The 17,320-nt window shown below is 49.4% G+C and overlaps 2 protein-coding genes across 2 annotated transcripts in view; both read left to right on the plus strand.

The window, feature by feature from the left end:
* The window catches only part of ZNF274 (zinc finger protein 274), a 115,712-nt gene that overhangs the window by 19,874 nt on the left and 78,518 nt on the right, over window positions 1–17,320 (plus strand). The window lies entirely within an intron of this gene.
* Window positions 1,878–17,255, plus strand: LOC136399458 (zinc finger protein 135-like). The gene is made up of 5 exons (XM_066374632.1): window positions 1,878–1,913; window positions 4,259–4,331; window positions 8,951–9,077; window positions 10,201–10,296; window positions 13,718–17,255. The coding sequence occupies exons 2-5, from the start codon at window positions 4,299–4,301 to the stop codon at window positions 15,280–15,282; spliced, it is 1,821 nt and encodes a 606-aa protein (XP_066230729.1). The 5' UTR covers window positions 1,878–1,913; window positions 4,259–4,298; the 3' UTR covers window positions 15,283–17,255.

Raw genomic sequence — 17,320 nt, forward strand, 5'->3', positions numbered from 1 at the left:
AGAATTAAATGCTTCTCCTGGTAGCAAAGCCTACCGGGAGTTGTAGTCCAAGCTCCCCCGTCTGGGCTGCGCTGAAGTTTTCTCACTATATTTTGAGAAGCTACCGTTGGGCCGGTACTCCTACACAGAATCCGGGAAACCTGCATTTGATAATTCTGGGAGTTATAGGGAATCATGGCTACACTAACTTTGTCCATCAGATGACGCAGTTGGACACCCAGAGCCTCGTACTTCTTCTCAAAGATAGCTACAAGGCACGGGTGCTTCTCCAGACGGTGGGAATAGCGGGCGGCCCCAGATTTCCACCACTTCTGGAAGTGGTGGTCTATGTTTCCCTGCCAGCACTAGACCTCACTTAGGTATTTTTCTCCCCTCACCAGGCGGTAGCGGCGCAGTAGATACAGAGCGTCGGACTGGGACTCAGAGAACCTAGGTTCGAAACACCGAAGTCACCGGCTTAAGCGCGGGCTCAAATGGTTTGAGCAAAGTTCAACAGTTGGAGCCCAAGGTCTCTGGCTTGAGCAAAGGGTCACTTGCTCTGCTGTAGCGTTCCCCTCTCTCCCTCCCCCAAGGCATTTATGAGAAAGCAATCAATAAACAACTCAGGTGCCACAACAAAGAATTGATGCTTCTCATCTCTCTCTCCCTTTCTGTCTGTCCCTCTCTCTGTCTCTGTCACACACACACACACACACACACACACACACACACACACACAAAATCCGGGAATTAAAGGTAGTCATGTTTAAATTAACTGTGTGCAAGTGACGGTATTAAATATCTAAAACTTACTACTACTCCCTGAAGGAATCTGCGTTCTGGGAGCCCCTCCTGAAGAGAGGACTCAATGGGCGGGTCCAGTAATTCGACGACACGGAGACGTGATGCCTCCTGGGCGTTGTAGTCCATTGTGACAGACACTGGCCCCATACTCAGAGCTGCAGATTTTCCCTGTTCTTTTGTTTTTGTATTTTTCTGAAGTGAGAAGCAGAGAGTCCCTATCCGGGCGTTTCCGTATACTGAAAGGATAATAAAGTGTGCGCTGGCAGCCGCAGGCCGGTCCGTCTTCTATCTCCTGGTATGAAACCAGGTTAATCGAACTCTACCTTCACTTCTCTCAGTATCCCCCTTTTTTGGAGCCTCACTTTTTTTATGTGTTTCTCGTCGAGGCTATCATGACGACGGCAAGACAGTCACACTGCGAGCGGACATCGAATATTGATGAGAGGGCCCAAAAATACAGACGCAAAGAATCAAACTTCAGTCACGAGTCCTCTTGACCTGCGAAGAGAAGCTGCGCGGGGAACCCACGCGTGGCCCTCTGGGAATTGGAGTTCGACAATCACGAAACCTGACCTGCGAAGAGAAGCTTCGCACGGAACGCACTCACGGCCCTCAGGGAATTGTAGTTTGATAATCATGACTCTTGACCGCTGAGAAGCTGTGCACGGAATCCGCGCGTAGCCCTCTGGGAATAGTAGTTCCATAATCACAAATGTTCTGACCCGCGCAGAGAAGATTCTCACGGAACCCACGCGTGGTCCTCTGGGAATTGTAGTTTGATAATCACAAATCCTCTGACCCGTGCAGAGAAGCTGCGCACAGAAACTACACTTGGCCCTCTGGGAATTGTAGTTCGATCACAGCTGAAGCAGTCCTGGAAAATAATGGACATGGCCTTTATCCTGCGTTCGAGGATGGAGCCCGGAGCGGGAGGTAGTGATGAAGTGATGAGGGTGAGGCTCGCGAGGTCTGTAAGCAGAGCTCGGATCCTAGCCTCAGAGTTTAGGCCACGGAAGGCCCTGAGAGAGGCGAACGCAGGGAAACGATGGGATGCGCACGCGCTGACCTCTGGGGGATGTAGTTCGCGCCCCGACTGATGCTGGCTGCGGCCTTTGTGGCACCTTGTGACGGTGAGTGGTCCTTGGTGGGTCCGAGAGGATAAGATCCTCGTGGTGGGCACCCGACCTCATGTGGGTATGTCAAGTCTGATTTGCTTTTTTGAGCCCGGGGCTGTTCAATTGGGGGCAGAGGGGTCGAGGCCGAGTGGTCCGGACCAAGTAAGGGGGGCTCCCAGGCAGAGGTGGAGGCTGATTTAATGCGGGCGCACCAGGTTGCGCCCTAGGCCCTGCAAAACCCCAACTTGACACTTTTTTCTAATGACACCAAGTTTGGTTTCATATATGCAGTTTTAACATTCATAGTACATAATGTTTTTTATTTAAAAGTATGGGTAACATGTATTTTCATTTTCCCTATCTCTTTCTTTTTTTTTTTTTTTAATTTTTTTTTAAGTTTTTTATTTTTATTTTTATTTTATTTATTCATTTTAGAGAGGAGAGAGAAAGGGAGAGAGAGAGACTGAGAAGGTGGGGAGGAGCTGGAAGCATCAACTCCCATATGTGCCTTGACCAGGCAAACCCAGGGTTTTGAACCGGCGACCTCAGCATTTCCAGGTCGACACTTTATCCACTGCGCCACCACAGGTCAGGCCTCTCTCTCTCTCTCTTAAGGGGCCCAATGTTTTCTTCTGCGCCCGCGGCCTCAACCGACCTTAATTCGCCTCTGGTCCCAGGGTCAGAGAGGAGGGGTTGTGGCCATGGTGGGCCCCTGGATTTGGCATAAGGATAGCAGTGGTCGATTAGTGAACACTAGCATAGATAGTGGGCTGGACCCTTTAGACTGGAGCCAGCCTGACCTGCATTCCTCCCTGCTGTGATGGGGCCATAAAGATTTATTTTTTTCATTTCCCTTTTCTTGTCTTTATTTTATTTTTATTTTATTTCACTTTATTTTTCGAGAGAAACAGGAACATGAAGCTGCTCCTATATGTGCTCTGATGAGGGACTCCCACAGTCAACCTCTGCTCTGGACAATGCTCCAACCAACTGAGTTATCCTGCCAGGGCTTACCCAAAACACAAGAGTATAACCCTAGTTTCCTACGACCCAGGAAACAGACTCCTTATATGAAACTCTTACTAAGCACTGACTATGCCAGAAAGCATCCAGGCTCTTTTTTTATTATGTATATCTTTAGATATCCTGGGTGCCAAGCCAGGTCCTATGTCCAAGAGCCTTTGTTTAGACCCCAACATAGTCTCCACTCCTGGAGTGTGGAGGAAGGGGAGGGTCAAGAGGATAATAAAAAAAAAACAAAAAAACATCAAGGCCCTGGCCCATGGCGCAATGGATAGAGCATGGGCTCAGCTTTGGACATCTTGGGTTCTATTCTGGTCAGGGCACAAAGAAGAAGTGACCATCTGCTTCTCCTTCCCTTTCCCCCCATTCCCTCTTTCCCTCCCACATCCAGTGGTTCATTTGGTTCCAACATGGCCCTTGGAGGTGAGGATAGCTCCATTAGAGCACATCAGTCTCAGGCACTAAAAATAGCTTGGTACTGGAGCATTGGCCCCAGATGGGTTTTCTGGGTAGATCCTTGTCCCAGAGTGTGCTGGAGTCTGCCTCACTATCTCCCCTTCTCTCCCTAAAATTAAAAAAAATAATAATAAAAAACAGCAACAACACCCATCAACATCTCCAAACGAGGTAACTCCCACTCTGTACTGAAGTGAGGGCAACATAGCACAAATGGAAAAAGGAAAAATTGAGGTATATAGGCAGGGTCAACAAAGGAAGAAGATACAGAGAAAAAGGAAACTCCTCTTACCTTGGGCCCAATTTTCATTTTGGACAGTCAGACCAGTGAACTTGTATGTGTTTTACATGCTAAATAGGTGCTCACTAAAACAAGGATCCCCTCCCATCAACAATTGCCTTCGTGTGTATACCACTGCTCCGCTCCATGTTTGGACTTTCTTAAACTTAATTCGGGTGACCGCTCTCATTTTAGGGAAGAAGAAAACTGAAGCGCACCCAACAGTGCCCAGGGAACCCAGAACTGTCTGGCTTCCTGTCATAATAACAGAAATAGTCATCACCCCGGAAACCATCTTGTGCAGCCAGAGTTGGACCCCTTGCCCACCCTGGTCCTCGGTCTTCCTGTCTTTGGAATAACGTGAATAAATTTCAGGTCATTTTTCCACAGTGGCTGGCACAGCACTGGCTCACAGTAGGTGCTTAGAAATGCCAGGCTGAAATTCACTGCTATTGGGTTTGGCCTGTGCACTGGGCTCCATGCTCTGGCAGCTGCAGCCTAGCTCCTTGTACCTCAAGATAGGGGTTCCAGTCCTTGAGGTCTCTGGTCACCATAGGTACCTGCTCAATGTCTTTTACTTCCCATTTATCTCTGCCTGCAGAGGAGGTGGCTGTTCCCGCAAGAGACCAGAGGAGGAGGGAATGACTGCTGGACACCTGAATGCCGGGTTCTTGGTAAGGATACCTCCACCCTCTCACACTCAGGCCTCCCAGGCCCTGTCCTGGGGTCCCCACCAAGCTCCCTGTGGCCTGAGAGCCTTTCCCCCCTGCCAGTAGTAATGTGCTTTTGCCAACTCCATGTCCTCCTCTGGATCTTACTCTGAAGACATCTCAAATTCCCCCAGCAAACCCTGCTGACCTAGTTGACATGGATTATCCATCCCACGGATGTGTCTGGCACTTCTGCAACACTGGCTCTAGGTCTGTCCTCCAAGTCACTTTTTTATTTGTGTGTGTGTGACAGAGACAGAAAGAGGGACAGATAGGGACAGACAAACTGGAAGGGAGAGAGATGAGAAACATGAATTATTCATGAAGGCACCTTAGTTCATTGATTGCTTTCTCACATATGCCTTGACTGGGGTGGCCACAGCAGAGCGAGTGACCCCTTGCTCAAGCCAGCGACCTCGAGATTTCAAACCTGGGTCCTCTGCGTCCCAGTCTGTCGCTCTATCCACTGCACCACCGCCTCGTCAGGCTCCTAGTCACTCTTTTTATCACTACACGGATGTGTACTGAGCATCCACGGAGGACCTGCCTGAGCACACTGTTCCAGGCGCCATTTCAGGAATCGCAGGTGCAGAAACAGATTAGGAAGCAGAAATCTCTCTTCTTACGGGGCTCACGGCACCCAGGACGGATACAAAAGGTGTCAAAGCTATGCAGGAAAGGAGGCCCAGAAAAGGACGGACCAAGCATTCACGAGAGCAGCCTGGGAGGCCTCTCTGCGCAAGTGGCCCAGAGCAGAAACCTGTGTGGGAAGGGAATAAGTGAGGTCAAGGCTAACACAAAGAATGTTCCAACAGAGGGAACACCGTGAGCAAAGGTCTGGAGTGGGACCATACCGGGCAGTTTCTGTGAAAGACTGGAACACCACAGAGTGACTGAGAAGAAGGTCTCCGAGCCTGACCAGGTGGTGGCGCAGTGGATAGAGCGTCGGACTGGGATGCGGAGGACCCAGTTTCAAGACCCCAAGGTCGCCAGCTTGAGTGCGGGCTCATCTGGTTTGAACAGGCTCACCAGCTTGAGCCCAAGGTCGCTAGCTCGAGCAAGGGGTCACTCAGTCTGCTGTAGCTCCCCGGTTAAGGCACATTTGAGAAAGCAATCAATGAACAACTAAGGAGCCGCAACAAAGAATTGATGTTTTTCATGTCTGTCCCTCTCTCTGACTCTGTCTCTGCCACCAAAAAAACCCAAAAAAACAAAAAAAACTGAAGTGAGCAGCATGGGGCATGGGGTCTTGGGAAGCAATGCTGTGGGAAGCAATGCTGGCCATTTTTGGCTTGCCTAGGCCCAGAAAATAGTAAGCACTCTGCAATGGATGGGGCAATGAATGTTCTGAACTCTGTGGCCAGTGCTGGACACACGTCCACCCTATTCAACCCCTACATTAGTCCCATGAGGTTGAAAGAGGAGGAAATAAAAGCCCAGAGGCCAGTCAACCCCAGGAGCCCTGTCACTGTGAAGAAAGTCCAGGTCTGACCACATGGCTTCTCTGGGGTTCAAAAACCTGGGCTTGCCCAGTCAAGGCACATCCAGAAAACAACTACTATGAGTTGATGCTTCCCACCCCCCTTTTCTCTCTTTCTCTCCTTGTTTTAAAATCAATAAATAAAACCTTTCAGCATATTTATATATTTAATGTGAGCACTCCCGTGACAGTGTTATGTTACATAGCACGGTTGGCCTAAAGAAAGGGAGCTGGCCTTGGTGGACATGACCTAATCACATGAGCCTTTCAAAAACACAGCATTTTGGCCCTGGCCAGTTGGCTCAGTGGTACAGCATTAGCATGGCGTGTGGATGTCCTGGGTTCGATAACCGGTCAGGGCACAAAGGAGAAGTGCCCATCTGTTTCTCCACTCCTGCCCTTCTCGCTTCTCTTTCTCTCTCTTTCTCCCTATGTCTTCTTCTTCTCTTCCCCTCCTGCAGCCATGGCTTGATTGGAGTGAGTTGGCCCTGGGTGCTGAGGATGACTCCATGGCCTCCACCTCAGGCGCTAAAAAATGGCTCCTGTTACAATGGAGCAACATCCCAAATGGGCAGAGTATCGCCCCCTAGTGGGCTCGCTGGGTGGATTGTGGTTGGGGCACATGCGGAAGTCTGTCTCTGCCTCCCCTCCTCTCACTAAAAAAAACCAAAAAAACAAAAATACTCCAGCATTTTCCCTAGCTAGTTGTAGGAGGAAGTTGAAGAAACACGTTCTGGCAGGCCTGGAAGAAAGCAGATATCCCTGTTGTGAGCTGTTGTTAATTGAGGGGGTGGCTTCTAGGAGCTAAGAGCGACCTCTGGCCAACAGACAGAAGGACCTAATCCTACCATCTCAGGAACTGTTTCTGTCAACAAAAATGGGTCTAAAAAAAAAAAAGAAAAGGAAAGGAAAAAAAAATGGGTCTGGGCATCCTGGGTTCAATTCCTAATCAGGGCACACAAGAGAAGCAACCATCTGCTTCTCTCCCCCTTCTATCCTTCTTCCCCTTGGCTCAACTGGATCAAGCATCAGCCCCAGGTGCTAAAGATAGCTCAGTTGATCTGAGCATCAGCCTCAGGCACTAAAATTAGCTCAGTTGATCCAAGAATTGGTCCAAGACAGGGATTGCCAGGTGGATCCCAGTCAGGGCACATTCAGGAGTTTGTCTATCTCCCCTCTTCTCACTTAAAAAAAAAAAAGGTCTGGGAACAGATTTTTCCCTAGAGCTTCTAGATAAAACTCAATATGGGCACTGGCCAATTGGTTCAGTGGTCGAGTGTTGACCTGGCATATAGATATCCCGGGTTCAATTCCCAGTCAGGACACACAGAAGCCTCCATCTGCTTCTCCACCCCTCCCCCTCCCCTTTCTCTTTCTCTCTCTCTCTCTCTTCCTCTCTTCCCCTCCTGCAGCCATGGCTTGATTGGTTCGAGCACATTGGCCCAATGCGCTGAGGTTGGCTTTGTGGAGCCTCCACCTCAGGCACTAAAAATAGCTTGGTTGCAAGCATGGCCCCAGATGGGCAGAGCATCAGCCCCAGACAGAGGTTACTGGTGGATCACAGTCAGGGCACATGCCGGAGTCTGTCTCTCTAAACCTCCTCTCACTTTAAAAAAACAAAACTCGCCCTGGCCGGTTGGCTCAGCGGTGGAGCATCAGCCTGGCCTGCGGGGGACCCGGGTTCGATTCCCGGCCAGAGCACATAGGGGGGGCGCCCATTTGCTTCTCCACCCCCCCCCTCCTTCCTCTCTGTCTCTCTCTTCCCCTCCTGGAGCCGGGGCTCCATTGGGGTGGGGATGGCCCAGGCACTGGGGATGGCTCCTTGGCCTCTGCCCCGGGCGCTGAAGTGGCTCTGGTTGCGGCAGGGCAACGCCCCGGAGGGGCAGAGCGTCGCCCCCTGGTGGGCAGAGCTTCGCCCCTGGTGGGCGTGCTGGGTGGATCCCGGTCGGGCTCATGCGGGAGTCTGTCTGGCTATCTCTCCCCATTTCCAGCTTCAGGGAAATGCAAAAAAAAAATTTTTTTTTTAAATTAAAAACAAACAAACAAAAAAACCCACAAAACTCAAATGTGACTGACACCTTGGGGATTTCAGCCCCATCAGACCTGAGTCTCTATCCACCCAAGCGGAGCTACAGGATGACATAATCAATGGGTGCTGTTTCACCAGTGAATCCATAAATAAGCAGAACAACAAATTGATCTCTGTCCCTTCCACTCTCTCTTTGGGTCATTAGTTTTGTATTGATAGATAAAAAAGAGGGGCTTCCTTGTGTCATGATGAAAAGGATCTCCATCCCAAGATGGGTTTGGTTTTTTTTTCTCTCTCTTTTCAAGGGCCTTGTTTCATTCTTTATACACATACTTGGATGCATTCAAATGTTATTTTGGCCACAAGGAGAAGATAGGAATCCAACCTGACACTTTTACAAATACTACCTTCCCCTACTGCCTAGACACAGGCTACCACCCCAAGGGCACCTCCACCCAGGCATGGTTCCTGTTCAAACCAACATGCCCCAGACTGCCTTCCCTCTCTTGTTGACGCCTCAGCAGCAGCAATTTTTTGTGTGTGTGACACAAAAAGAGAAAGACAGAGAGGGACAGACAGGAAGGGAAAGAGATTAGAAGCATCAATTCTTCATTGCAGCGCCTTGTTCATTGATTGCTTTCTCATATGTGCCTTGACCGTGGGGCTACAGCAGACCGAGTAACCTCTTGCTCGAGCCAGCGACCTTGGGCTCAAGCTGGTGAACCTTGTTCAAACCAGGTGAGCCCGCAGTCAAGCTGGCAACCTCAGGGTTTCGAACCTGGGTCCTGCACGTCCCAGTCCGACACTCTGTCCACTGCGCCACCACCTGGTCAGGCGCAGCAATTCTTATTTCCAGAGAATTTTCTTCAAATTGCTAGAAGACCGGGGTGGGTCCTTTTACGACCTAATGTCTCTTTTCCTCTAGTGAGGTCCAACTAAACACCTGACCTATATCTGTAGACTTGAGAGAATCCCTGCCTACCAACATGGATATGTCCCTATTGACTAACTGCTCCCTCTAGCACCAAAAGCCAGGCTTGCCTCAGATGAGGATACTCATGTATGATATTTTAGGAGCAACTGACCTTTGAGGACGTGGCTGTGGATTTCACTCAGGAGGAATGGGGGCAGCTGGAGCCCACACAGAGGACCCTGTACCGTGAGGTCATGCTGGAGAACTTCAGTCTTCTGGTCTCCATGGGTAAGGCCACACCCATGCCCTGGGATCTTCCCCAGTATGGATTCTAATATTCCTGAGCTAAAAGCAGCAGTCGGCCTAGACATTAAAAGAGGATAACTTGGATGTGTCTTGGGCCTTTGGGGCCAGACTGCTTTGGTTTGGGCAATATTAATGAGAATGTTTTGCCTGCAAGTTATAGATCCCACCTGCAAATGCCAGAAGTGGGACATCACAGGTTAAGAGAAACATGCCGGGTCCTCTGACTATAGAATCCCAGGTTAGACCTGGGTCTTCCTGGGTGCTCTCAGGAGCCCTGTCCTTACCTCCTTATTCTGCACGTCTGTTTTTTGGTTTTGTATTTTTCTGAAGTGAGAAGCAAGGAGGCAGAGAGCCAGACTCCCATATGTGCCTGACCAGTATCCACCCAGCATGCCCAACTGAGCGTTGCTCCATTGCAACTGGAGCCATTCTAGAACCTGAGGCAAAGGCCATGGAGCCATCCTCAGCACCCACGCCAACTTTGCTCCCATGGAGCCTTGGCTTCAGAAAGGGAAGAGAGAGAGAGAGAGAGAAAGAAAGAGAGAGAGAGAGAGAGAGAGAGAGAAAGGAGAGGGGGAAAGGAGAGGGGGAAAGGTGGAGAAGCAGATGGGCGCTTCTCCTGTGTGCCCTGACTGGGTATTGAACCGGGACTTGCACACACCGGGCCGATGCTCTACCGCTGAGCCAACTGGCCAGGGTTATTCTGGTGGGGTCGCGACCCACAGGTTGAGAACTGCTGCTCTAAAGGTAACATGACAGCTGCCAGGGTCCAAGATCAGCAGAAAAGATGGTCTGTGTCCTGCGTGCCCATTGAAGGCCCCTGGGGTGTCTTGTTTCAGCAACCAAGTGCGCTCCACACTGGTCACTGTTGCCAGTCAGCAGCAGGAGAAGAAGAGCGCTCACTGTCTGGCCATCCTGGGTCACATGTCTACCCCAAAGCCAGAGGTGCGGTCAGGGACAGAGTGAGTGGAGGAATGTTGGGGGCATGTTATTAACAGAATGACTGGGGACCACTTGAGTCCTAGAAGAGTGAAGGTGGAGGGGACAGAGGGTTGGAAGGGCACTGAGACACAAATGCTCACAGCCTGGGTCTCCCCCTGAGCAGGACATTGGCTCGAGAAGCCACCCCTCATCACCTTGCTGGAGCAGGAGGCGGAGCCGTGGCCGGTGGACACAGAGGTTGCACGAGGTGTGTGCCCAGGTGAGAGGAGAATGTACAGGGCTGGGAGGAGCCGTCTCACCACCCCAGGTCTCTCTCTCCATATCTGCTCTCAGGTTCTTCAGAACAAACTGCCCACATTTTTTTTTGTTTAAAGATTTTATTTATTCATTTTAGAGGCGAGAGAGAGAGGAGGGTAGAAGCAGGAAGCATCAACTCCCATGTGAGCCTTGACCAGGCAAGCCCAGGGTTTCGAACTGGTGACCTCAGCGTTCCAGCTCGACGCTTTATCCACTGCGCCACCACAGGTCAGGCTGCCTACACTTTCTGTTGGGGAACACTGAACAAGCAACTTCTGTTAGGGAGTCAGACCAAGTTCCTCTCTTCTCTGAATTTGCATTCTTGGTGAGGGAGAGGCGCATACAATAGATAAAATGATAACAGCCGTTAATGAGATGATTACAGCTCATGGTGAATGCTGAGAAAGTGAAGGAGAGTAATGAGTTCAAGACTAGAATTGGGGTGAGGGCTTGAGCAGAGATGAGAGCTCCTGTATTGAAGGAGGGGACGTGGGACCTGAAGGCTGAACCGTGTGAACACTGCCACCATGAAACAGTCTGGGAGAAGAGAATTCCAGGAAGAGGAAACAGGAACTGCAAAGGCACTGCACTGGTGCAGGTCTCTTACTGTATAATAGACACTCCAGCCTCCAGGCTTCAAACCAGAGACACACACAGGACTCATGTCTCTGGGTCAGTGGCTCTACGCTGGGGTCTTCCATGTGCCTTTAGGTTGGTTGGGTGGTTTTGCTCTTCATACCTGTTCTCCAACTCCCAAGAGCAGTGAGCAACTCTGTAGGATGTCGGTGAGTCCTGATCAGTGCTGGGATTCAAATAATTTCACAACCAGTTCTCTGCCCTCATGACCGTTTTCAGTATTAAAAAAAAAAAGATATACCAAAAGGTAGTTTATTATTTCATGCATTTAATACTTAGGTAAAACGATAAAAGAGGTACAGAAAACTAGATTATGTTATAAGAGTTTTAAAATATCAAAAAAATAATCATACCTGACAAGAAACAATAAGGCTGTTACTTCACATGACTATGGGCGCTTAAAATACACTGTTGCACAGATTAACATTCAAAAAGAGTAAGGGTTCCTGGCCGGTTGGCTCAGCGGTAGAGCGTCGGTCTGGTGTGCGGGGGACCCAGGTTCGATTCCCAGCCAGGGCACATAGGAGAAGCGCCCATTTGCTTCTCCACGCCCTCCCCCCTTCTTCCTCTCTATCTCTCTCTTCCCCTCCCGCAGCCAAGGCTCCATTGGAGCAAAGATGGCCTGGGCGCTGGGGATGGCTCCTTGGCCACTGCCCCAGGCGCTAGAGTGGCTCTGGTCACAGCAGAGCGACGCCCCGGAGGGGCAGAGCATCGCCCCCTGGTGGGCAGAGCGTCGTCCATGGTGGGCGTGCCGGGTGGATCCTGGTCGGACACATGCGGGAGTCTGTCTGACTGTCTCTCCCCGTTTCCAGCTTCGGGGAAAAAAAAAAAAAAAAAAAAGTAAGGAATGAGCCCTGGCCAGCTGGCTCAGTGGTAGAGCATCAGCCCAGCTTGTGGAAATCTTGGGTTTGATTCCCAGCCAGGGCACACAGGAGAAGCACCCATCTGCTTCTCCACCCTTCCCCTTCTCCTTTCTCTCTCTCTCTCTTATCCTCCCACAGCCAAAGCTCCATTGGAGCAAAGTTGGCCCAGGCACTGAGGATGGCTCCATGGCCTCTGCCTCAGGTGCTAGAATGGCTTCTGCCGCAAAGGAGCGACACTCCGGATGGGCAGAGCATTGCCCGCTGGTGGGCATGCCGGGTGGATCCCGGTCAGGAGCATGCAGGAGTCTGTCTCTCTGCCTCCTTGCTTCTCACTTAAGAAAAATACACACACACGAGAAAAGAGTACAGAATGTAAATTTCTGCTTTCCACTTTGGGCAGCTACCTAGGAGCCCACCTTGGAGAGATGAAGAGAACCTTGATGAAAAGTACCATTTTAACAACTGGTACACCGAACTCAACAAAAAATTAGGTATCGGTTCTTCTCAATGGGTGTGAACTAGCTGAATCCCACCACTGGTCCTGACCATCTAGCAGGAAGTTCCCCACTGGGCATCATGCTGGGACCCTGTGTGAACCACGGCCCATTGCAAATTCCCAAGGATAGACCTGTGTGGTAGGGTGGTCATAATAAGCCTTCACCCCATATATGAACCTCCTCATGCTGCTGTACCAAGTTACTGCAAATGATCTAGCGTTCTAGAGGTCATACCCAAAATATGTCCTACTGGGTCACGTGGGAGGTGTCAGCAGGATAGCTTTCCTTCTGAAGGATATGGTAAGAATCCATTTTCTTTCGTTTCCAATCTGTCGAGGCTGCCACATTCCTGGACACATGGCGTTGTCCAAACTTAGTGTCTGCAGTGGCTGATCAGATCTTCACACCTCAGGTTACTCTGACCCTGACCCTCCAGGTCCTTCCACACTTATGAACCCTGTGGTTACATGGGGTCACCCCCAAAAATCTAGGTTAATCCTAAATGATGGGCTGTTTAAAATGAACAACTTAATTATTTTATTTTATTTTTGTATTTTTCTGAAGTGAGAAGTGGGGAGGCAGAGAGACAGACTCCCGAATGCGCCCAACTGGGATCCACCAGGCATGCCCACAAGGGGGCGATGCTCTGCCCATTCGGGGTGTCGCTCCATTGCAGCGGGAGCCATTCTAGCGCCTAAGGTGAGGCCATGGAGCTATTCTTAGCGCCCAGGCCAACTTTGCTCCAATGGAGCCTTAGCTGCAGGAGGGAAAGAGAGAGAGAAAGGAGAGGAGGAAGGGTGGAGAAGCAGATGGGCACTTCTCATATGTGCCCTGGCCGGGAATCAAACCTGGGACTTCCACACGCTGGGCTGACGCTGTACTGCTGAGCCAACCAGCCAGGGCCTGGGTTTTTCTTTTAATATCTGGGGTGAGGTGGTACAACCAATGAGGGAACTCTAAGAGGAGGCTGGCTCTAAGCAACAGGAGGGCTGACTGGTTATTCCCATGTGGTGGTTTTTCCTCCATCACCACCTGGCATAGTGGAGCCTGTATTAGCCCAGACCTGGCCCTCTACTCTTTCCACACGTGGGCATGTGTTGCATTTTTCCTGAAGTCTCACTCTTTCCTCAGGTATCTTCTTCCTTCCACATTCTCTGTGCCCTCTGTTGCCAACTCCCATCCATACCCCTTATACCAACTTCCCTCCCCTCTTCTCTGTATGTACTTTCCCTCCCTCTTCAGTTCCTTCTCTGGTTTCCAAAACCATACAGTAATGATCCAGCCCACTCGTACCTTGAGCCTTATTTTTTCCATCCACCTATTTATGGGAAAATTTTCCTCCCAGAACAGAGATTAAAGGACAATTCCATATTTTTGTTGCTTTCAGACTCAGAAACAAGGTCAAAACCCAAATTGTCAGCTCCAAAGCAAGACACCTCTGAAGAACTATCCAACAATGTCCTAATAGAAAGGTTCCTGTGGGATGGTCCCTGGGACTCTAAAGGGGAAGACACTGAGGGTCACTGGGAACAGAGTTGTGAGAGCCTTGATGGTGGTGTGGTGCAGGCAGACTTCACCCCTGTGAAGACATCTGTTCAGGAGCAGCAGCTGGGTGTTGGATTTGAGGAAAACTTAAGTCTGAGCCCTGTTCTCCCAAGTCAACCCATGACTCCTGAAAGACAAGGCTTCCACATATGTGGAACACACAGAAAAAAGAAGGCTCCTGACTCAAAGTCAAATGCACCACACAAAACCGATGCAGAAGAGAAACCTGACAGGTGTCAGGAATGTGAAAAGGCTTTAGGTCACAGATCTACACTTATCGAACATCACCAAATGCATGCAGGAGAGAGATCTTACGGAAGTCCTGAATGGGGAAAAGACTTCCAAAACAGCTTGGGACCTCTGAAATACCAAAGAACTTACCATACGTTTTCTGGTGAGAAGCCCTGTAAGTGCACACAGTGTGGGAGGACCTTCAGTGAAATTCCCCCACGGACCCAACATCAGAGAACTCACGTGGGCAAGAAGCCCTACAACTGCAGCAAATCTGGGAAAGCCTTTAGTTTTCAGCCCTCCTTCAGACAACATGAGCAGATTCACATATATGAGAATGCCTACAAGGGCAGTCAGTGTAGGAAGGCCTTCTGGCAGAGCACATATCTCACTCCACATCAGAGGATGCACATGGGAGAGAAGCTCTATGAGTACAATAAATGTGGGAAAGCCTTCCGCCAGAGCACACTTATAACCAAGCATCAGTGGGTTCACACAGGAGAGAAGCCCTATAAATGTCATGAATGTGGGAAAACCTTCAGCCACAACTCATCACTCAGCCATCACAAGCGGACACATACAGGAGAGAGGCCCTACGAATGTAGTCAGTGTGGAAAGGCCTTCCAACATAGCACACACCTCAGTCAACATCAGAGGATCCACACAGGTGAGAAACCCTACCAGTGCAGTGACTGTGGCAGGGCTTTCAGCCACAGCTCATCCCTAACCAATCACCAGCGAATCCACACGGGAGAGAAGCCCTACGAGTGTAATGAGTGTGGCAGGGCCTTCAGACAGCTCGCTTCAGTCATTCAGCATCAGAGGATCCACACAGGAGAGAAACCCTATGAGTGTAATGAATGTGGCAGAGCCTTCAGCCAGAGCTCCCTACTCATAGAACACCAGCGGATCCACACCAAGGAAAAGCCCTACGCGTGCAATGAGTGTGGGAAATCCTTCAGTCACAGCTCATCGCTCAGCCAGCATGAGAGGACACACACTGGGGAAAAGCCATATGAATGTCTGGATTGTGGGAAATGCTTCAAGCAGAGTACACACCTCACGCAGCACCGGAGGATCCACACGGGAGAGAAGCCGTATGAGTGTAGGGACTGTGGGAAGGCCTTCACACACAGCTCCTCCCTGACCAAACATCAGAGAACTCATACTGTATAGAGGCTGTCTACATATCCTGGGACATGGGAGCCCTTAAGCTGGTGATGGCGAACCTTTTAATAAAAACCACCTACTTTTGCAGTTCTGGTCAACCTGGTACCTCCCGCCCACTAGTAAGCATTTCAGCTTTCATGGTAGGCTAATCATGGCGTTGTTTAGTTGTTCCGCTACCGCCCACCATGAAAGCTGAAACGCCCACTAGTGGGTGGGAGGGACCAGGTTGACCAGCAGTGCAAAAGTGGGCGGTTTTTATAAAAAGGTTCGCCATCACCGCCTTAAGCCATAGTTCATCCCTTTCTACACTTGACCCAATTGTACTCATAAGCAAAAGCACAGACATATTTATACACCAGCCTTCATACACAGTACACTCCTCAGATCATCCTAACAGTAGGGAAATGTGGAGATAATCAATGAGAAGGACTTTTGGCCAATCAGTACCCACTAACGCGTGGAACCCAGAAAGGAGAAATGGGAAAAGGGATTTGAGCATGACTTTTGTCTTAAGGATTCACTAGATTCCAAACTTGAGATTTTCAAAGTGGTAAGACACCTAACAAATGCCTCTCATACAGAAGACCCAAGTGCAGTGAGACTTGATCACTAATACACATTACATTCTTTGGGGGTGAGGAGTGCGTGTGAATGATGCAGACTGACAGTGATGCTCCCTAAAATGATATAGGAGAGGGTTCCATACATGCAAGTGGTATTTGTACGGAATCACCATATATACTCAACTTTGTCAGTAGGAGGCTTTCTGGTTTGTAAATAGTTTGATCGAGGTACATGACAACCAGTCTCAGACTTGAATCCCATATAACCATGTGTTAGTGTAGATTTTAAATTACTTATCTGCTTTATTTTGTAATAAATTGATCAACAGTAGGTTTGATTTTTTTGTAGTAGCTTGAGAAAAGCAATCCTGAAACTTTTCGAGGTATTTGAGGATTCAGGAGCACATCTGACACTCAGATTGGGTCCCTAATACCATTCCCTCCTAAAGGTAATGAGTTCTTTGGAACTGGAGAAATGGCTGATTTCAGTGCTGAGGGAAGCAGAAAGGTGAGCTTGGAACATCTTAAAATGGTCAGTGCTCCATAAATGACAGAGGTATGCCACAGGCATGAAGACTGTAAGATTCTGCCTGACCAGGCAGTGGCACAGTAGATAGAGAATCGAACTGGGATGCGGAGAACCCAGGTTTGAGACCCCGAGCTCACCAGCTCAAGTGCTCACTCATCTGGTTTGAGCACGGCTCACCAGCTTGAATCCAAGGTTGCTGGCTTGAGCAAGGGTTCACTCGGCCTGCTGTAGCCACCAGTCAAGGCACATATGGGAAAGCAATCAATGAACAACTAAGGTGGCACAATGAAGAATTGATGCTTCTCATCTCTCTCCCTTCCTTTCTGTTTCCCTATCTGTTCCTCTCTCTCTCTGACTGCCACACACACACATAAAAAGACTATAAGACTCTCACTGGCCTCATCTGAGACAACTGGAGCTCTAACATAACAAAGGACAGCAGGAAGTTGTAACCCTTTGAGAAAACAGGAGTCAATCTGATCTTGACAAATAGATGGGGAGAAGGGAGGTTTCTGGTTTGCAGCAGAGTGTCCTGGGATTGAGAATAAATGTGGAGGAAGGGCTGGTGCTGGGTAATCACTTTGCAACCATCCATGGTAAAGACTTATTCAGGCAAGAATCACTCATAGAGGTGAACCTAGGGAAAGTATTTTTGTGAGAAGCTGGATATTTGCATTATGTTAAATTTTTCTTCATAGATTGGTTATTAATCAAAGGAGGGGGAGAATAGTAGCTATCTGGTTGAGAAATTGGGTGAGTCAAAGAATCACCAACAGGAGGAATGTGGAGCCCTAGGAGTGTGGGTGTGTGTGTGTGTGGTGTACACAAATCACAGGCAAAGGGAGCAAAATGTTAACAGGTGGGTCTGGATGAGGGTAGGCAGGTGATCCTTGTACTATTTTCATTATTTTTGTGCCTTTTCTATAAGTTTTAAGTCATTTCCAAATAAAAA

This window comes from Saccopteryx leptura, chromosome 3, assembly GCF_036850995.1.
Source record: "Saccopteryx leptura isolate mSacLep1 chromosome 3, mSacLep1_pri_phased_curated, whole genome shotgun sequence".
Lineage (NCBI taxonomy): Eukaryota > Metazoa > Chordata > Mammalia > Chiroptera > Emballonuridae > Saccopteryx > Saccopteryx leptura.

Bases quoted from the DNA above. Each gene is read 5' to 3' on its own strand.
- LOC136399458 (XM_066374632.1), top strand. From the start codon at position 4,299: ATGACTGCTGGACACCTGAATGCCGGGTTCTTG. The intron at 4,332-8,950 runs GTAAGGATACCT...ATGATATTTTAG, and splicing joins ACCTGAATGCCGGGTTCTTG to GAGCAACTGACCTTTGAGGA. The intron at 9,078-10,200 runs GTAAGGCCACAC...CCCCCTGAGCAG, and splicing joins CAGTCTTCTGGTCTCCATGG to GACATTGGCTCGAGAAGCCA.